The sequence below is a fragment of the Agelaius phoeniceus genome, chromosome 25 (genome assembly GCF_051311805.1).
Source record: "Agelaius phoeniceus isolate bAgePho1 chromosome 25, bAgePho1.hap1, whole genome shotgun sequence".
In the NCBI taxonomy this organism is placed as follows: domain Eukaryota; kingdom Metazoa; phylum Chordata; class Aves; order Passeriformes; family Icteridae; genus Agelaius; species Agelaius phoeniceus.
This window is the reverse complement of record NC_135289.1, coordinates 3,845,854-3,867,413: the sequence shown is the minus strand read 5'-3', so window position 1 is coordinate 3,867,413 and position 21,560 is coordinate 3,845,854. Positions and strand designations below refer to the sequence as shown.

General features: G+C 46.3%; 1 protein-coding gene across 4 annotated transcripts in view; it reads right to left on the bottom strand.

The window, feature by feature from the left end:
* Window positions 1–2,224: 2,224 nt before the first annotated feature.
* SRGAP2 (SLIT-ROBO Rho GTPase activating protein 2) overlaps window positions 2,225–21,560 on the bottom strand; it is a 124,755-nt gene continuing 105,419 nt past the window's right edge. For 2 of the 4 annotated variants that reach the window (XM_054648875.2, XM_054648876.2), the window contains exons 19-23: window positions 19,453–19,532; window positions 16,388–16,568; window positions 14,631–14,777; window positions 12,170–12,497; window positions 2,225–8,173 (exon numbers count right to left, since the gene is read on the bottom strand). In XM_054648875.2, coding sequence (XP_054504850.1) covers window positions 7,790–8,173; window positions 12,170–12,497; window positions 14,631–14,777; window positions 16,388–16,568; window positions 19,453–19,532 — 1,120 coding nt within the window. In that variant the 3' untranslated portion in view covers window positions 2,225–7,789. Of the gene's footprint in view, window positions 8,174–12,169; window positions 12,498–12,849; window positions 13,415–14,630; window positions 14,778–16,383; window positions 16,569–19,452; window positions 19,533–21,560 lie in introns of those variants that run through there. The other 2 variants (XM_077190654.1, XM_077190655.1) reach the window with 2 other exon arrangements.

The following is a 21,560-nucleotide window of genomic DNA, read 5'->3' as shown; positions in this document are numbered from 1 at the left end:
AACAGGAGCATGTGCATGAGCATGTTGTATTTTCTGTACATGTGAAACAGGAGCATGTGCATGAGCATGTTTTATTTTCTGTACATGTGAAACAGGAGCATGTGCATGAGCATGTTGTATTTTCTGTACATGTGAAACAGGAGCATGTGCATGAGCATGTTTTATTTTCTGTGCATGTGAAACAGGAGCATGTGCATGGGCATGTTTCATTTTCTGAGCATGTGAAGCAGGAGCATGTGCATGAGCATGTTTCATTTTCTGAGCATGTGAAGCAGGAGCATCCCTCTGTCCCCACGCTGCTGGCCGAGCCCGTGGCTGGAAGTGCAGGGAACTCACCCCCAGCACCTGCCTGGCTTCTCCCAGCCCCCTTATGCTTCCTTCTGCCATCCTTTTAAAATTCCCAGCTCGTTCCCTCTCCCTGGTTGCCCCATCAGCAGGATTTTCCTCCCCAGCCCCATCTGAACCCCAGGGCTGGATGATAAAGTGATAAATGATGACACCTTGGTGTGGTGGGGAGAGCTCATCTGGCACAGGCTGGGAGAGAAAAAACACCCGGCCTTGAAAGCAATTTGTGACAAGAATGAATTGTTCCAGCTGGTGGCAGCAAAGCTCAAAGAATAAAGGACCAGCAGCGAGCTCTGTGTGCTGCAGGGACCTCGTCCTTGGGGTCAGAAAACCCAGAGGAGAATCCCACGGGCGCAGTGGTGTCCCCACGGTGTCCCTGTGACAAACCTGTGACAAACCTGTGACACATCAGTGAGAGCTGAACCCCCCCAGCACTCCCCGAGGCGTTTCTTTGTTAAAAACCACCAAAAACCCCATTTCTTTGTTAAAAACCAGGGGGTTTGTGAGGGAGGGTTGGCCCCACCTGTGGTTTGATGAGGGTTTGAGGGATAATCACAGAGAGAGAATCACAGCATCTTCTGCTGGGCAGTGACCAAGGGAAAATCAAAAGTCCCCTGTTATCTGTGCCACCCCATCCTCGCTCCTCTGACTTTCTGACTCCTATTTCATGTTTTAAAAGCAAAAAGCCACCAGCAGCGTGCCCAGCTGGCTCTGGGGTGGTGCCACAGAGGCTGCTGTGATTTTGGAATAAAAACATCCTGGATTTTCCAGCTGATCCCTACAAGAGATGTGGGACAGGGAGCACAGGGAGGCTCACCCCAGGCACAGGGAGGGACAAAATGCCTCCATTAGACATCAAACCTCACTGAAAGTAGGTAATCCCTTCAAATCTTAAGAAAAGGAAGCAAAAAATGAACAGCCCTGCCACGTTCTGAAAAAGGCCTGTGGAAAAACCGAGATAGGGGAAAGATGGTAATGATAAAATAATGATCCAATCCATAATCCCAATCCTAAATCCTCTTTCCTGAGCCAGTTGGGGGTCCATCCTCCACAGGAGAATGATGAAGATTAAGCATTTTTAAATCAGGTCAGTGCCAGGGAAGTGTTTGCCCTGGGGAATCCTCCTGTGGCGGCTGCGTGCGAGCCCAGGCTGGGGGAACTGGGGCTGGAATCAGGAATCTGTGGGGTCACAGAAAGAACTGGGCTGGGAGAGATCTCTAAAGTCTTATCCTTCCACAGCAGGGATTTTCCTGCTTTTCCACTACCTCAGGGTGCTCCAGCCTGGCCTGGGACATGCCCAGGGATGCAGGGGCAGCCACAGCTGCTCTGGGCACCCGTGCCAGGGCCTGCCCACCCTCACAGTGACCAATTCCTGCCCAATATCCCACCTAAACTGCTCTCCTCAGCTTTGGGCCATTCCCTTGTCCTATCACCACATCCTCAGTGTCCCCTGTGCCACCTCTGTGCCACCTCTGTGCCACCACGCTGCTCCTGTCCCCTGCCACTGAGTATCCCCAGGGACATCCCCAGGGATGCAGGGGCAGCCACAGCTGCTCTGGGCACCTGTGCCAGGGCCTGCCCACCCTCACAGGGAACAATTCCTGCCCAATATCCCACCTAAACCTGCTCTCCTTCAGCTTCAGGCCATTCCCCTGTCCTATCACCACATCCTCAGTGTCCCCCGTGCCACCTGTGCTGCTCCTGCCCCGCTGCCATCGATGTCCCCGTGCCCAGGATGGCACCAGGAGCTCCTGCAGGTCCTTCCTCACCCCCTCACCAGCACCTCCAGCACCAGCCCTGAGCATCCCAGGAGCCCCCCAGGCCATGCTGTCCCTCTCTCCCACCCAGCCCCAGGACATCACACACCAGCACCCTCAGGTCAGTGTTTCCACCATACCCAAAACATTTATTTCTCCAAAACTATTGCTAATGACAATGGATACATTTTGTTGCCCCAGTATGGATTTAACACTTCCAACACATCGACTCCTAATACTGTACAAGACTGTACCAAAAGGGAGGGGGGAAAAAAAAAAAACAAAACCAAAACAAAAAAAGGCTGTACCTCCATATTGTACAGAGTTCTATGTACAAAGTACAATTTTACACAGTTTAATATATACACCATATATATATTGGTGTAGAAGACATGAAACAGTGGAAACTTGTTTTAGCAAGAACATTCCATCCCACCATGGAAACAACTGCTGCTGACAACCCCAGGTTCAGACAGAAAAACACAATTCCTACACTTTGCAACCCGATTTTCCTGCCCTTACAGCAGGACCACTGGAAATCAGAGATGGATTTCAGCAATTGCCCTGTCTGAGCTACATGGAGCTGGGCTTTCAGAGGAGCTGCTGCTGCTCACAAGTATTGCTCCAGCAGTTTGGCACACTCAGAGTCCAACCCGGCCTTGGGCTGCTCTTCACACCTCAGGGCTGGTGGAAAGGCTGGTGGAGCCCACGTCAGGAGCAAGGTTACTGCAGTGCCTCAAAAAGGACAGGCCCACCTTCCATTCCCACTGCAAACTGCTGAATATTTACCCTGTGTGGGGCTTGGCAGATCAAGTATTAGCACGGCAGGGAGCTGCCCTCCCTCTGCACCTTCCCCTCTTTTTGGCCCATCGTTGAGAAACGCGTTCATCCCAAACTGCGTCAGAGGAAGCACAAAATTTAACAGGAAAAAAGGAACAAAACCCAAACCAACAGAACCCTTTGCATTTTCCAGGCTTTGAACTGCTGTTTTGGCATCTCTAGAGCCACCCAAATAGATGGTTTGCTGCTAGAACAGCCTGGAACAGAGTTCACCTGCCTTGCGGCGGGCGGTCGGCGGAACCGCGTGTGCGCGACGCAGCCGGGGCCATCCCGGCCCCGCAGGCACAGGGTCAAGTATTTCTGTTTTTATTTCTTATTTTCAAGTACCAGGTTGTCACACAGACACAGAGACATGCAGGGAGCCGATGTGGAAGGAGCTCAAACCCCAGAGTTCAGTCCATGAGGTGCTTGGTGGCCCCCCAGAGCTGGTGCTGGCCATTCCCTCCTTTCCACCTCTTGTGCCACCAACCCACTAAAGGAACAGCTTTATGTCCCCAGCTGCATTTGTGGGGCATTAGCCAAGGCCAGATAAACCCAAAAAAGGGCTGGGTTGTTTTTTTTTTTTTTTTTTTGTGAAAGCTAAAAATCTCAAAATAAATAAATCCCCAGCTTGTTAAACTCAATTTCCTGTTCTGTTCAGGCCCACAAGCAATGGAAATGCCCCAGTGCTCGTGTTTCCCTGTGGGTTTTGAAGCAGTTTTTGAGGCAGTTCCCTCCCAGGGCAGTTCAGTGTGTTTGCACTTTGGGGCACATCCCTCTGCACCCAGGGCTTGGTCCTGCCAAGCTCAGGTGCCCCTCACCTCCTTCCTCTCCTCCTGTGCTCATGGACCTGCTGGACAAGGGGGTGAGTTCAGCCTCTCATGGAATCCATCCACCTGTCTCAACGGGGATTTCTGGGGCGTTTTCCCACCATTCCTGATTGCTCACTGAGAGCATCACCTCCTGCAAGTGTCCCCTCCACTCAGATCCCACACACCCAGGAAGGATCTGAAGTGCCGGCGTCGATTTTTGCAGAAGAACATCTCCCAAAAGCTCCATAAATCCCCAAACCCACGCCTGGCTCCACTGAGTTTGAGGTTTTTGACGCAGAGAAGAAGAGAAATAAGGCAGCAAACTCCACCTGCAGTGAGCTTCTCCTGTCCCAGTATTGCTGGAGCTCTTCCAGGTGCGCCGGGTCGGCCCCGTACCAAGTGCAAGGTGGGGAATTGCAACAGATGGGATTTCTTGCCAAGCTGAAGTGTTTTGATTCAGTAAATAAATTTATGAGAACTCGGTTATCTTAACCTACTTTTGTGCAAGAACAATCTTGTCTTAAAAAAGAAGAAGAAAAAAAAATAAACTAAAAAAGAAAAAAATCAACAAAAACTCCCAAAACCCAACACATGAGGTATTCAGCACAGGAAACCCAAAGACTCCTTTTGAACAGGTATCAAAATACAGACATATACAACAACTTTTTTTTTTTTTTTTTTTTGTTCTGCTGTCACAGTGCACTCTAATTATTTACTCATTTTTGTTGCACTAAAATACCCAGCACAGATAAAATGAGAGGGTTTTGATCGTGTCCCACTGCTCGGACATGAAGGACAAATTTACAATTCATAAACTTTGGACGACCTCAGAGAGGCAGAAATTAAGCAATGGTTAAAGCACACTGCTCCATTCCCAACTAGGGAAATAACCCAGAAAAGGTCTGAGCTTCAGAAACCATTCAGATTGATCACCTAAAACCGTGTTTCATTTTAAAAGTTTTTAGTTTTTTTTTTAGGTTTTTGTTTTTTGCTTTGGATTATTTCAATCCAACACCTGATGAACAAGGTTCATACAAAGCACTATCCAACAGACAGACGTCATTCCAGTTATCAAACACTTCTTTTTGTCTTCATATTCCACACAAACGTTACAGGAAAAGTCATGAAAAAGAGGAATTTCCTTGGAAGAGCTAAAATTTCTTCGGGATATGAAGATGTGGAGTGACATTGGTACCTCCCCAAGCAAACCACTGAGTCAGACCTGTCCTCAGGGAGGGAACATTTCCAGTTCCTCCTTCCCACCTTTCCGGCAGCCACTGCCCATAAAACACTCGTGGCAAAACGTCCTCCAGCCTTGTGTGTTCAGAGTGAGGAGGACAAGCTGGAAATCTCCTTTTTCCCCACGATTTCCATGATTTCTGCTCATAAAACACTCGTGGCAAAACGTCCTCTCAGCCTTGTGTGTTCAGAGTGGGGAGGACAAGCTGGAAAATCTCCTTTTTCCCCACGATTTCCATGATTTCTGCTCATAAAACACTCGTGGCAAAACGTCCTCTCAGCCTTGTGTGTTCAGAGTGGGGAGGACAAGCTGGAAAATCTCCTTTTTTTTTTTTTTCCATAATTTTGTGTGCGATTTTTTTGTTTCATCCCCTCCCACGTGTGATTTTTCCGCCCAAGGAAGAGGAAGGAGGAGCTTCAGCCTCTCCTATTGCTTGTGTCATCACAGTGCACACCAGAATTCCAGTTGAGTTGCTCCATATCCAGGTGATCCTGCCCAGCACCTTGCCCTTGGCAGCAGGATTGTCCCAGAGCTGTGGATGCTAGAGAAGCACAGTAATAATTCAGATACAGACAGTTGCTGTTACAGTAACCTGAAGTCTTTTTTTTTTTTTTAATTAATTTTTTTTTTTCCATCTAATTCCACACTTCAGACCTTGAAGCTGGAAAAGAGCAGCTCCTCCATTGTGCTGTGCGTGGCTGAACACTTATTCTTAGGAATATTGAATGCTAGGCATAAAAATATAAAAAAGAAAATAAGGCATTAAAATGAGGCAAAGTCAATTTACAGAGATCCTGCTCTTGACAAAGATTAACTTTGGTCATTTGAGACCAAAATAAAAAAAAAATAATAAAAAAAAAGAAACCAAAAAACCCAAGAATTGTTACTAAAAAGGAAATGCCAGAAAAGTTCTGCCTGAGCAAAAAATTACAAGTTTAATCATTCTATTTATTTATTTATTTTTCCCCAAAAGAACAAGTGATTCCTTGGTGGTAGAAGTCCATCAGAACCTGAGAGCAAAGGTGGCACTGGTGGCATCTCCTGGAGGGGCAGGGACAGTCACACTCGTACCGTGGGGCTCCCCCAGGGCAGCTCAGAGAAATGGGAAACGAGGAGAGTTCTCACCAAAACCTTCCCAGTGCTCCCCAGTTCCTGCCCGTCCTTCGTTCAGGGCCCAGAGGAAGCTTTTTGGGAAGTCATTAATTATGGATTGATTGCTTCTGTAGAAAGGGGGTTGTGCGTGTGGGCATGGACAGGGATGCAGGAAGACCCTGCTCCATTTTTCTCCAAGTATCATCCTAAATGTCAGAAAAGGACATTTTCAGCAACTCTTCTTGGTTTCTTCTTGTTTAAGTGCCAATTAAACGGGCTTTGCAGTCACCAGGAACTCACAAACTGCAAGGAAACTCAGCTTAAATGGGTGAGAAGAATGACTTTTCTCCTCTTGTCCTGAATCCATTATTTGATGGAAGCCTAAAGATGTGCAGCTTGTTTGAAATCCCAGAAAAGCCGAGGAACGAGGCAAGCTCGGGGTCAGCCAATCTCCACTCCTAAGTGGCACAAGCCTTTTAATTATTGAATTAAATAACTGTGGGCACCGTGGAGAATTCCCAGGGGAGTACAAAAAGAGTCCGTGGATGCTGCTGGCTATGGATAAATACAAATAACAGCAAAGGATTCATTCACAGGTCAGCCCTGCGTGGAGCACGGGGGGCAGCCACTGCTGTCACATCCCTGTCCCCAGCAGCGTTCCCTGCACTGCTCTATGAGAGCAGAGAGGGACAAGGCAGGGAGCTGAGAACTCCTGAGCGAAGTTTTTACAGTGCTTGGCGCTGGGATGGGGGTCAGGATCTGTCCTGAGGAACAGGCAAACCAGCAGAGCGTGTCTTGGGGACGGGCTCCCAGCAGAGGATGCTTGTTTTCAAAATTATCTCTTTTTTCTGTTTTGTTTTGCTTTGTTTTACATTCAGTCTCCTGAGAGCAAACACCACATCAGAGCCCACAGGCTGAAAATGCCACTGGAAACAATAAAGCTGCTTTTAAATATGGGAGAGCAAAGGGGGAAACCAGTGAAGATTGTCCATAAGCAATGACTGGGCTCTTTCTTGTGCTCCCAGAGCTCAGGAAAACATGTTTGTTTATATTTGCACAGACACGTCTTACGTAGAACTCCACAAAACCTACGAGTGCTCCAGAGTAAACTGATTTTTCCATGACAAATAAAGCATGAGGCTGGAATGGCCAAAGGCTTTGGCCCTGAGGGGGAGGAATGGGGAGCAAACAAACAAAACCAGAGGATGTGATGGAAGTCGAGACAGACCCTTAACCACCGTGGCACCAGCGGGCGACGGAATAATAATAATAATAATAATAATTATAATTATAATAATAATAATGCACAAGAAACAGGCATGTCCAAGCTCCACGTAACCAGTGGCACCAAAACATGCAATAGACTAAAATCTATCCTATTGTTTCCCTGTGGTAAATGAAACACAGAATACAGAAGTCACTACACCAGTATCCCAAAACAGGACACCACCAAATGTTCCTTCCAGCGGCCGAACACTTGAACAGGGCATGGAAACCAAAATCCAGCTCATCCCTTGGTGTTATCCTGCTCAGCTTCACAGTGGATTGTGGATTGTGGATTTCCCAAGCGTGGCAGGAGCTGTCCTGGGCACGTGGGACGAGGCTGTGGCTGCCCAGGAGCTCCCAGCATCTCCCTTTCAATCCAAGCATTCATTAAATAACAATCGTAGCGTCTTTGCCGTGTGGAACAGCAGGATTGTACCCAGAGAGCAGCAGGGGGTGCATCAGACAGTACAGGACTTGTCTGGGGGCTGCTGGGCCGCAGAGGAGGCCACGCCGGGGGTGCTGGCGCTGGTTTTGGGGAACACGGCCGGCTTGGGCCGCGTGGCCGGCGGCTTCACCTGCGAGGCCACCTTGACGGACTTGACGGGCCTGAAGGTGCAGGGGATGTCCCCAGCCGTGCTGGCGCTGCGCTGGAAGGGGGGCTCAGTGTCCTTGAGGAGCTGGGTGTGCAGGGGGCTGGAGGGCTCCGAGGTTGGGGCCACCACCGGGGAGGTTTTCAGCGGCTCCAGGGTGTCCAGGACGACGTCGGGCGCGTGCTTGACGCTGCTCTGCCTCTCCAGCTCCCGCAGCTCGTTCAGGGCCGAGTTCATGGTGGCTTCAATGTCCTGCAAGCACAGCACAGGAGCCCAGTGAAGGCAAGGCCCAGGCACACAAATCACCAGGTAAAAGGCAGGTTTTGAGCAAAAATTTTTTGGTTTTTTTAAACACCAACCTCGCGTCAAGGACCGAACCGTGCAGCGCCACATCCTGCAGCCAATAGTCACTAAAAATTTCCAGCAATGGGGAGCAAAATAATTGCTAGCACTGCCTTGATGCTAATCTGGCCCTTCACTGCTGCCCAGAATTCAAAGTAAAGCCCCAAATGGCAGCAAGGAACAGAAACCAAAGCATTGGTGCCCATTCTTGCAGTTTATTTGACACGTGAGGTTCAGGAGAGTTAATTCCTGAAGGGAGCACTCATGAACAGAAACCAAAGCATTGGTGCCCATTCTTGCAGTTTATTTGGCACCTGAGGTTCAGGAGAGTAAATTCCTGAAGGGAGCACTCATGAACAGAAACCAAAGCATTGGTGCCCATTCTTGCAGTTTATTTGACACATGAAGTTCAGGAGAGTAAATTCCTGAAGGGAGCACTCATGGCTTGGATTCTGGGCCACACACTGAATGCTGAAATCCTCGTGGGCTCCTGCTCCTGCCTCACTGGTTTTCCTGCTAAGCTGTTCCCAGAAATGTATTTCACAGGACTCGGAATTTTAGAAAACACAGAAGATGTCAGAAACACGTGTAGCAACCCGAAACTGGCCCTTCTCCTTCCTCTTAAAAACCATTACAGCTATGAACAAATAAATATAAAGAACTTTTGAGCTAAAGTCATGGGGGTTTTGTCTCAGGACCTCCACGCTGTCTGCTGGGGAGTGCAGTGGTGCACAGAGCTCCCAGGGGAGCAGGAGAGCTCAGCCTGGCTGTGACTCACACTCTTGGCTGCAGCTTTCCAGCTTCCTCAGAGCCTTTTCAGGGGGTGGGGAAGGTAAATCACTCAAGGAATGGTGGAAGAAAGCAGAGGGAGAAATCTGATGCCTCCCACTCTATCTTGAGGCCGGGCAGATTTTCGTTATGAAGTTGGGGAAATATTTAAGATGGTTATGGGTGGTGCTTGAGCAGACAGTACAGAGAAAAACTCTGATTTAACACAGCTTGGGTTTTCCTCCCTCCTCTTTTTTATTTATTTTCCCCTCCTCTTTCCTTTTTGTCCCCAGACTCTTCTCCAGTGAAACAATGGAGTGAAGGTTCTGGCAGGGAGAGGAGACAGAACAACTTCAGTCAGAGCCTAATTGAAAAAACAAAGAATCTGATTTATATCAACCAAAGCCTCAGAAGGACAGGGAAGCACGAGGACAGCAGGAGCTGTACATCACATTTCCACTTTAACAAATGGGCTTAAGGTACTCAAAATTGCAAAATACAAACTCCCATCAGCATTAAACCCACTGAGTTTTAAGGTGCCCCTTATTTACTATGTGGAGTCGCTGTTTTGTCAATAAAAATTCAATTTATTTCTCACGTATTTTCCCCCCAGCTCCTTAGGAACCTGCAGAGCCTTGAGGCAGGCAGAGCAGTCAGGTCTGTTTGTAACCTGAGCCTGGAGCATTCCTTGGCTGCAGGCAGAGCCATCCATCCCACCCTGCAAACACTGGGTACAGACACACGCAAGTGCAGGCACATCCACCCAGGAAGAGCCCTCTGGAAGGGGGAAATCTGTAAATTCACAGTTTTGTAGCCAGCCTCGACTTCAAGGCCGCTGTGTAAATAACAAACTCCTGAAAACCAGCAGGGCTGTGTTCAGGTCTGGTTGCTGATCACACTCTGAGCCCTGCAAGAAGATGAGGATGCCACTGGAGCACTGCACGAGTCTGCTCCTGCTTTTATTTGGCCTGTGCTGCTCCACGTGCTTGCCATGCTGTGGGTTTGTATGTGCTGAGTGTTTTAGTGGTGACACTGGCAGCAATACCTTGCATACTTCAGTGTGTACAACAAATAATAGGCAGAACTATCAAAAAGGTTTTTATCACACAAGAGAGAGAAGGAGGAAATGGATTTGCAGAGAATCTTACAGAGATAGCAGATGAAAGTACAGACAGAGATGTCACACCACAGGCAAGCCTGCACCACTGACAGGAGAGTGTTAAATCCACAAGAAATACTTAATTTCTCTCGTGTCTTGAAGTTATGGTTGCTTAACTCTCTGCTGGCAGCTTTGGAATCTCTGTCACTTTCTGAAATGGGTGTTTTCAGTGTTGAGATGAAATTCTGGGTAACCAACAGGGCCAAGCTTTATGGAGGAAGGACCTGGGTGTTTATTTTCCCTCAGGAAAGCAGCCTCAGTGCCTGCACACAGGGAGGAGGAAAGCCCAGGCTGGGGCTGTGTCCTGAGCTAATATTGCACTGGGAGAATCACAGAATGTGGGCTTGGAGGGGACCTCTGGAGTCCAGCCCACCTGGAGGTGACACAGAAACTCATCCAGGTGGCTTTGGGGTGTCTGCAGAGAGGGAGACTCCGCTCCCTGCCTGGGCAGCAGCTCAGGGCTCTGCACCCTCATGGACACAAACTCTTCCTCACATTGAGCTGAACTTTTTATTTTCATCTATGGCTCCTTGTGCTGCTGCTGCTGAACAGAGCCTGGCACCATCCTGGCACTCCTTGGGGACATTTGTGTGCATTTGTGGGATCCCCTCTCAGCCTTCTCACCAAGTGATGCACCTACACTACTCTCTGTAATCTATTTCACACTTTTGTGGATTCCAGTCTATCTTGAAGTCTGGGAAACTTTCTCCATGGATGAGGGTCAGAGTCAGAGCTCCCCTGAGGGTCAAGGACACCCCAGAGCAGACACAGAAATATTCCCAGGGCTCTGGGTTTCCACAGTTTCCTTCCTACCATGGGGAACCCCAAAAATACCACAGTGCTGCTCACCTGTGCAATGACCTCGGGGTGAAGAAGGAGGAAGAAGAAGCATGAAGAAGAAACCCAGGACAACACCCTGTGCCCTCCATCTTGCTTCCATCCACAACACACTAAAAATCCCAGAACCTAAATTTCCCACCTAACTGATACACCTACATTACTGTCTAGAATCTATTTCACACTTTTGTGGATTCCAGTCTATGCTGAAGTCTGGGAAACTTTCTCCATGGATGAGGATCAAAGTCAGAGCTCCCCTGAGGGTCAAGGACACCCCAGAGCAGACACAGAAATATTCCCAGTGTGCTGGGGGTTTCCACAATTCCCCTCCTGCCACGGGGAACCCCAAGCACACTACCCTGGTGCTCACCTGAGTAATGACCTCGGGGTGAAGAAGGAGGAAGAAGAAGCATGAAGAAGAAACCCAGGACAACACCCTGTGTTGCTTCCATCTACAGGACACTAAAAATCCCAGAACCTAAATTTCCCACCTAACTGATACACCTACACTACTCTCTGTAATCTATTTCACACTTTTGTGGATTCCAGTCTACCTTGAAGTCTTTAGGAAAGATTCCAGTCTGCCTTGAAGTCTGGGAAACTTTCTCCATGGATGAGGGTCAAAGTCAGAGCTCCCCTGAGGGTCAGGGCACCCCAGAGCAGACACAGAAATATTCCCTGTGTGCCCTGGGTTTCCACAATTCCCCTCCTGCCATGGGGAACCCCAAGCACACTACCCTGGTGCTCACCTGAGCGATGACCTCGGGGTGAAGAAGGAGGAAGAAGAAGCATGAAGAAGAAACCCAGGACAGCACCCTGTGCCCTCCATCTTGCTTCCATCCACAACACACTAAAAATCCCAGAATCTAAATTTCCCACCTAAGTGATACACCTGCACTGCTCTCTATGATCTATTTCACACTTTTGTGGATTCCAGTCTACCTTGAAGTCTTTAGGAAAGATTCCAGTCTGCCTTGAAGTCTGGGGAAGTTTCTCCATGGATGAGGGTCAAAGTCAGAGCTCCCCTGAGGGTCAGGACACCCCAGAGCAGACACAGAAATATTCCCAGTGTGCTGGGGGTTTCCACAATTCCCCTCCTGCCATAGGGAATTCCACAATTCCCCTCATCCCCTGGTGCTCACCTGCGCGATGACCTCGGGGTCCATGGGCCGGTGGTTGTTGAAGCTCTTGGAGCGGCCGGCGGCGAGCGCCTTGCGCACCTGCGGGCTCTCCATCCTGCTCTTGAGCGACGAGTGCCGGCTGATGGAGTTGAGGCTGCCGTGGCCACTGATGGAGCATTTGTCTGGAACCTCCTTGGGAAGGCTTTGGCTCATTATGGGCTGAGATGAGGGCCTGGAACCGGCTATGGCCCCGGGGGAGGCTGGTTCTGCCAGGGAACTACCTAGGCCGTGGCCGTCACTTTGGCGGAACGCTCTTCTGATGCTGCCTGACTCTGGTTTCTTTCTTTGCCTTCAGTCACAAAAGCAAAACAAGTCAATACAAGCAGGTACAGGGCTGTCATTTTGAAGATATCCCCCCAAAACAACACACAGGACAATGGGGAGAGACACAGAGGTAACCCAGATTACAAACGGACTCAGGGGATTGAGGAGTGATTGCGGTACAGTGAAATAATTATAAATTATAAATTATAAATCATTCCAGTTTCACGCTTCTAACGACAAGGCTGAGTCCTGGCAGCTGTGCACATTCATAGCAAAACCAGAAAACTTGGGTGGAACATGATTAACTTGGTCAAGAGGAGAAGAATTTATACTGGAACAAAAAAAAAACCAAAAAAACCCTCTGTGCCATCGACAGGTTTTGATGACGTGTTTTTATTACATTCCAAGAGCAGAGCTACAATCTTTGACTGGAGGACACAGTATAAGTCTACTAAGCTCCTGGCCCAAGGCATCAAGTTATTATTTTCAGAGATCAGCAAGCAAAGACCCCCAGTTTGGGGATAATGATCATTTCCAATGTTTGCTGGTGGTAGGAGATGGTTCTTTTTCATGGCTTTGGCAGGGCCACAAGGCATGGGCTACAGATAAACCAAAGGGATGATGTCAAATGGATGAACTGGTCCAAAGAATTTAGTTTCTACCCCAGCACCATGAGGTCTGACAGCACGATTCCACTCAGATCATGGCAAGGCCAATGCAGCAGAATACTTTATGCCATAGGTCTGAAGCTTGGCATCCATTATACAGGGAAGGATCCATTTATATATAGCACCAGCCCCATGAATAACTGCAAGAAAGTGTTAACTCCAGTAGGATTTTGGCATCCAAATAATAATTCAGTGGGTGGCACAACTGTCATTGCGAAACCATCTGATTTAATTTTGCTCAAGTCTGTTCACACATAGGTCAGAAGATTCATTCCTAAAGAAAAAACAACAAAATGAGTCTTATGCTACTTATTGCTAAATATCAGGTGTTTCCCTAGTAAAGGGAAAAAAAAAAAAGCCCCAAAAACTAGGGTGGACATTCCCCAGGCTCCTAAAAACCACTAGACACAACTCTACCAAAGCCAGCAGATGGTGAAGCTCCAGCACAGGTCTGTTATTACACAAATCTCTCCATAACTGGCAGAATGGCCACTCCAGTGGCTCAGACAGCAAATATCATAAAAGAAAGCCCAGATCCCAAGCTGATGCAGATTAACACAGCTTTCCAGATATCACTGGAGCTCTGCTGAATCCCATAAGGAAGGCCCAGGCTCTCTAGGCCATGAGCAGGGTCCAAACCTTTTAAAAGGATGCATTTGTGCTAATGCCTTTCTAGACTACATTGTGTTAAATTAGCTGAAGGTTAAGAACATCCCCTCCCATCAAACTGTAATTATCACATAAAACCTTCACTGCACAATGGAGAGAGGTGGGGGCTTTTAACACAAAGGAAATAATCAGAAATATACGGGGGATAAATCTGTCCAGAAAAACTATTTAACAGATCATGGAATTTAGTCTGCTACTAGCTTGATTTTTCCAGCTTTTTATTATGTTGAGTGTTGGCTAAAGCAACAATTTCTGGTGGAGGAGGCAAGGTTAGAGCAACAGGGGGTTGTGCTGTTCCACTGCAAGCATATGGTTAGTAACCCGAGGTGAGGAGTGCTGCAGAAACAAAGGAGTGCTCCAGGCAGTGCCAGATGGTTGGGACTGCAGGTATGGCATTTATCACAAACTGGGACACAGCTTCCTGGAGGAGCTGTCCCCCCCAGCCCATCCAACAGGACGTGGCAAACGTGGAGGAGACGTGACAGATCACACAACACGAGGAGGGACGGGGACAACGACACCAGAGCTCAGCCCAGCACTCCCCTCCCTCCCTCTGTCTGCTCAAACAGGGCATATTTGGGAAAACAGGACCAGATGGCACCTTGGAGACAGGGAAGAGAAGCCAGTGGGGTTTCAAACGAGCGATGGCCACGCCGGTGACAGAGAGGGGACAGCAAAATGCGAGCGAGTTAGAAGAGAAGGGAAGCAGAGAAAAGGGGTGGCAGTGCTGGTTAAGGAATCATTTTCAGGGAAGGAAGCATTTCACTGGACTCATCAGCAAGCTCTGGACAGGCAGGGGAACAATGCAAGGCTGCTCTTACTTGTTGATGTTGGCAAGGTAAATATCTGCGACGTGGCCCCCGCTCGGGCAGCTGGCACCGGCTCTGGCTGTCACCTTCTCCTCCGGGGGCTCCGAGTTTGTTTCTATCTCCGACTTGGGGCTGGACCTTTCCGACATCCCATCCTCACTAGGAAGGAGCAGGGAGGGTATCACAACCACAACAGCCTCTCTGAGCCTGTCAGGGGGTTTATTGTCACCCTTGTCTGGCCTTCTGAGGTGTCCTTTCTCTTTCTTTAGCAGAGTTTTAGTACATACTTTTCTTTAAATATAATAGAATATCATGAAATAATAAATCAGCCTTCTGAGAACTTGGAGTCAATTCTCATCTCTCTGTATACCTTCTCTTTCTTTAGTATAGTTTTAGTATATCCTTTTCTTATAATATAATATAATATAATATAATATAATATAATATAATATAATATAATATAATAATCAGCCTTCTGAGAACTTGGGAGTCAATTCTCATCTCTCTGTATCCTTTCTCTTTGTTTAGTATAGTTTTAGTATATAACTTTCTTAGAAATATAATGTAATGTAATAAAATAAAATAATATAATAAAATAATAAATCAGCCTTCTGAGAGAACATGGGAGTCAATTCTCATCTCTTTGTATCCTTTCTCTTTCTTTAGTATAGATTTAGTATATCAATATAATATAATATAATATAATATACTATAATAATAAATCATCCTTCTGAGAACTTGGGAGTCAATTCTCATCTCTCTATATCCTTTCTCTTTAGTATAGATTTAGTATATCATTATAATATAATATAATATAATATAATATAATATAATATAATATAATATAATATAATATAATATAATATAATATAATATATCATCCTTCTGAAAACTTGGAATAAATTCTCATCTCTCTGTATACTTTCTCTTTCTTTAGTATAGTTTTAGTATATCCTTTTCATATAATATAATATAATATAATATAATATAATATAATAATAAATTAGCCTTCTGAGAACATGGGAGCCAATTCTCATGTCTCTGTATCCCTTCTCTTTCTTTAGTATAGATTTAGTATATCATTTTCATGTAATATAATATGATAATAAATCATATTATATGATTATTATTCTTCTGAGAACTTGGGAGTCAATTCTCATGTCTCTGTATCCTTTCTCTTTAGTATAGATTTAGTATATCATTATAATATAATATAATATAATATAATATAATATAATATAATATAATATAATATAATATAATATAATATAATATAATATATCATCCTTCTGAGAACTTGGAATCAATTCTCATCTCTCTGTATACTTTCTCTTTCTTTAGTATAGTTTTAGTATATCCTTTTAATATAATATAATATAATATAATATAATATAATATAATATAATATAATATAATAATAAATTAGCCTTCTGAGAACATGGGAGCCAATTCTCATCTCTCTGTATCCTCTTTCTTTAGTATAGTTTTAGTATATCCATAATATAATATAATATAATATAATATAATATAATATAATATAATATAATATAATATAATATAATATAATATAATATAACAATAAATCATCCTTCTGAGAACTTGGGAGCCAATTCTCATCTCTCACCTCACCCCGGGGACCCTCCCAACACCGAACAATCGCTGACCCCACCCAGACAGCTGGGCTGTGATAATTAACACTATAATTAGACCAACAATGAGTCCTGTCTGAGGTGATCTCAGCATCCTGCCCCTGCCCGGGTGGCACCTACGTGTCCTGCACCACGATGTACTGGTGTGGGATCAGGCCGTCCACGCCGTTGTGCCGTCCCTCCCACCAGTCGTCGGAGGCGCGCTGGTAGAGCAGCAGGGACGCTCCCTTCTTGAAGGACAGCTCCCGTGCAGTCCTGCCCACGTAGTCAAACTTGGCTATGGCCTCTATGGGCTCACACTCTAGGGGGGAAGAAAGAACATTCACTGAGCACCTGTGGCATCCTGGTTTTTTAAGATTTTCCGAGCCTTCTGATGTCTACGTTCTTGTAGCAAGCTTTCTCACACGGTTCATGTAAATAAATGATTGTCTGGCGTTCTTTTATGGAGGAGGAGAAATCTGATGGGCTGTTGGTTTGTCCAGTGTCACTGGAGAGGTGGCACTGTCACCCTCCAATCCAGCAAATCCATAAATGTTGGAGTCAGAAATTAAACCTCTTTCTTTTTTACTTTGGAGATTCCAGGGTCCACATGGTTTTGTTTCATGTCCTAAAGCAACAAGAGCCCACAGATCCTCCAAAGACCCCACAGATCCCCCAAAGACCCCACAGATGATCCCCCAAAGACCCCACAGATGATCCCCCAAAGAGCCTGTCGCCCTGATTATTTATTATTTATATATTTTTAATTTATTTATTTATTATTTATTTTATGTATTATTTTTTAAAGTTCTTTTAAGCCTTCTGATGTTTACATTCTTGTAGCAAACTTTCTCACACGCTTTCTGTGAATAACTGATTGTTTTGCATTCTTTTATGGAGGAGGAGAAATTTGATGGGCTGTTGGTTTGTCACGGGAGAGGTGGCACTGTCACCCTCCAATCCAGGGTCACTTTTGGAAATTTATAAATGTTAAGAGTCAGAAATTAAACCTCTTTCTTTTTTACTTTGGAGATTCCAGTGTCCACATAGTTTTATTTCCTGTTCTAAAGCAACAAGAGCCTACAGACACCCCAAAGACCCCACAGATGATCCCCCAAAGAGCCTGTCGCCCTGATTATTTATTTACTATTTATTTGTTATTTATTTTATTTTTTTTAAGTTCTTTTAAGCCTTCTGATGTTTACATTCTTGTAACAAACTTTCTCACACACTTTCTGTGAATAACTGATTGTGTTGCATTCTTTTATGGAGGAGGAGAAATTTGATGGGCTGCTGGTTTGCCCAGTGTCATTGGAGAGGTGGCACTGTCACTTTTGGAAATCAGAGGGCACATTTGTATTTTCCAAGCCCTAAATCCCCTCACAGCAATTCAAGCCAACAATAATGGAAGCGGCAAGGGCAGAATTAGTGTTTCATTAAAATAAAAAGGCTTTCAGAGGTGGGAAGCAATCAGGTTTGTTCCAGACAAAAATCTCCCCAGGGTTCTCTTCCTTAAAAGCAGCTGAAATGAATCCCCTGGGCAGGCAGGGGTGGGAAACATCCTCTCATTCCGAGCTGTTTCAGAAATAAAGCATCAATTCAGAAGGAAATTTCTGCTGCCTGTGAGGCTCACCTGAGCCAGGAGAGAGGAATTCTGGCACAGTGGGAGCCCTGCTGTTCATCCAAGTGTCAAACACCCAGTGCCTCCAGAGCTGGGCTTGGTGCAGGGGTGAGGCACAGAAGATGCTCTGTGCCCACTCCTACAGAGCTCACAGCAGCTCCAGCCATGCCCTGCCACTAATCCAGCTCCCTGCAGGACTCTGGTACTACACAGCAGCACAATAAGGGCATTTAAGATACTCAGGAAAATCAATGTGGGATTCCCCTGGATTATTTTTAAGGCTCTGAAAAAAAAAAATAAAAAAATCTGCCAGTGTTTGAGTGTAAATGTGCATTCAGGCAGCTCCTGGTTGTGGGCAGGGATCAGGGGAATGGAGATGAGCTCAACCACACAGCCCCAGTGGGCTCCCTCTAATTACTTTAAAGGAGCTTTAATGCAGCCAAGCAATCCATGGAAATTGAGTTCTTTCCTGGAGAAAAGAGATTTGTGGTTCCTCTGCCCTGATCAAAGGGAGATCTGCCACTCCACACAGAGATCTCTGCACCACAGGAAGAAACTCAGATGGGCTGAGAGGCCAAACCTGAGGCACAGCTCTTCCAGTTACTCCTTGGGAGCTCCAGAACTGGCTCTGGAGCTGCCTCAAGGCTGCAAGGAGGCAGCAGGGCTTGAGAAAGCAATGGTGTAAATCCATTACAGAGCAGAAGCATCTGCCCCCAAAAAGCCCCACCAGCACCAAGTGACTGAGGGCAAGCAGCAACAGGAGCTGAGATCTGAGATGCCCTCAGCACTGTCTGCTCTAAAACCCAGCAGGATGGCTTCTGTGGCAGTGCTGGAAACAGGAAGTTTTAATAAAAGGCAAAATAACAAAGCTCTTTACAGAGAGGAGAGAAACTTCTAGGCTTTTTTTCCTTTTTAAAGGGACAAAAGATAATTTTGTCACTCCATCAACGAAAAGCAGAGTCCTACAGCCAGGGATCATCATTTCACATCAGCCACTTCATCCTTCCTCTGCTCTGGAGGGGGCTCACAGGATGTTCCCATGACTGCAGTGCCACCTTTTCCTTAGGAAATACCCTGGAATTCTCAGCCTTGGTGCCTCTTTTCACTGATCAGACAAGAAATGTTAACTGAGCTTCCTTAAGGAAATCCAAAGATGATCTCTAAGAGATCCCTCAGGACAGTCTGCTCTAAACCCCAGCTCTCAGAGGAAGACGAGCAGGTCTGGGGGTGTTTTGCTCTCCCTTCAAGGGCTTTGAGCACTCTCAATTCTCCTTCCTGAGCCACTGGCAGCAGAAATGCCTGGCACAGGCAGAGGGGACAGGGAGAGGACACTGAAACACACCCAGCCTCCTGCTGAGACCCCATGAGAAGCAGAGACATGTTCAAAATTGTCCAAAATTGCCAGGTAATTCTGGATATTCCCGCTGATCCTACGCCTTTGTACCTCCTGCCCCCAAACGCTGCCTCAAAGTGATGCTTCCAGTGAGAATTCTGACTTAAACTCCACTTTGCATCTTTAAGCCAGCCCTGCCTCCCCCAGGGCAGGCTGCACCAGTTTCCCCAGTAAACAGCAGGTTTCCCATACCATCATCACTGGTGTGGTGCTCAGCTGTGGCATCCTGCACGGAATCTTCTGTCAGGGCTCTCTCTCCATGGGGGCTTTCACTGCAACAGAAGGAGACAGGGACAGCTGTGACTGCTGGGAATTGGGGTCCCAAGCAGACAGAACATCCTGGAAAGCAATCAGACAGAGCTGGGGATATCCTGGAGAGCAGCCACACAGAACTGGGAATCCCCAGCAGGAGTCAATGTTTAGATTTTGCTGCCACAGACACTTTGTGGATGCACGTGCTGAAATGGCTGTGGGTGAAAATGGAGCTGAATCCTTTGTGATCAGCCAAACCAAACATCTGGGTGACCCCTTCTGAGTGCTATCAGCAGAGTCCACCCTCACATCTCACAGCCTGGAGCCCTGGAAGTGCTGAGCAGCAGTGCCAGGCTGGGTCCAGCTCCTCCCTGCCCTGCCAGGATGATTCCCCTGGCTGCATTCTCCACTGCTCTAATTAGCTCATTAGATGGCTGATGAGAAAGCTGCAACTTCCTGGGGGAAATCGTTCCTTGATTTATAACCTGCTATTTCCAGGTCTGTGTTTGTCATCTCCCTCCATCCCTTTTATCGCCACCTTAAATGTCCCATTCATTTCCCCCAACAACTCCCACAGCCCAATTAGCTGCCTGTAAATAAAGATTCCAGAGCACCTGAACTACCAAGAGGACTCATTTTATGTTTGGCATGAAGAAAAGCTTTGAGAGGATCGACAGACAACAAGTGGCAAGCAAAGGTTATGTTGTTGTAGGAGCAGCTCCCTCTGGACACGAGCAGAAGGGAAACTGGAAGAGGATCCATTGCCTCTCCCAAGCAGCTCCACAGAGCTGCTGCCAGCTGGCAGCCCTGCCTGCCTCTCTCAGGAGGAAAAAAAAGGGCTAAAAACCACTGCTGGCTCTTCATCTTACACCAGAAAACTCCTTTGCTGCCTCCTGTGACTCCTTAAAGGTGATTTTTAATCTTCGTCACACAAGGAGGAACTTCATCCCTCATTTTGGCCCTGCAATGGTTAAAATAATTTTAATCCCTCATTTTGGCCCTGCAACGGTTAAAATAATTCTATTTTTGGCAGTCTACCTCCTGTGCTCTTTTAAACATGAGGGAAAACAGAAAAATAAAAACCAAAAATGAGAAGAGCTGAAATGTCTGAACAATTCTGGCTCCTTATTCTGCTTAATCCACAGGACTGCCCAACCTCTCCTGAGCCAGCACCTCAGCCATCAGCCCTTCCCAGGCTTTGCAGAGCCTTTTATGCTCTTTAATAAAGTTTACAGAAGCCTCTGGAGCCAGCTGGAGGCCCCAGGAGGAAGCAGCACCGAGGGCTAAAGTTTCACCCAGACTCTGAAGTCACGTCGAGCACAGCTGCAGCTCCAAACCCCGCGCGGGGCCGCGTTCTTACCCAGCAATGCTTCCTAAAAACCTGCATTTTCCACCTAAAAACCTGCATTTTCCACCCAAAAAGCTGCATTTTCCACCTAAAAAAAATTTGTCCTTGCTGCATTTTCCACCTAAAAAATTGTCCTTGCTGAATTTCCCATTTAAAATCCTGTCCTTGCTGCCATTTCCCACCGAAAAAATGTATTTGCTGCATTTTCCACCTAAAAAAGTGGCCTTGTTGCATTTCCCACCTAAAATCCTGTCCCTGCTGCATTTTCCACCTAAGAAATTGCCCTTGTTGCATTTCCCACCTAAAGTCCTGTCCCTGCTGCATTTTCCACCTAAAAAATTGTCCTTGTTGCATTTCCCACCTAAAATCCTGTCCCTGCTGTATTTCCCACCTAAAATCCTGTCCTTTATAAGTATAACTTTAACAAACGAAATTCATTGAAGTTACATTTTGTTAAATTTCCTAGATCATCATAAAATTAGTGATGGAACCTAAAAAAAAAACCCTCTTCATTTTCAATTTGGAGAAAACCTGTCCTTGCTGTATTTCCCACCTAAAATCCTGTCTTTTATAATTATAATTTTAACAAACGAAATTCATTAAAGTTACATTTTGTTAAATTTCCTAGATCATCATAAAAGTACTGATGGAACCTAAAAAAAAAAAACCCCTCTTAATTTTCAATTTGAAAATGAAAATG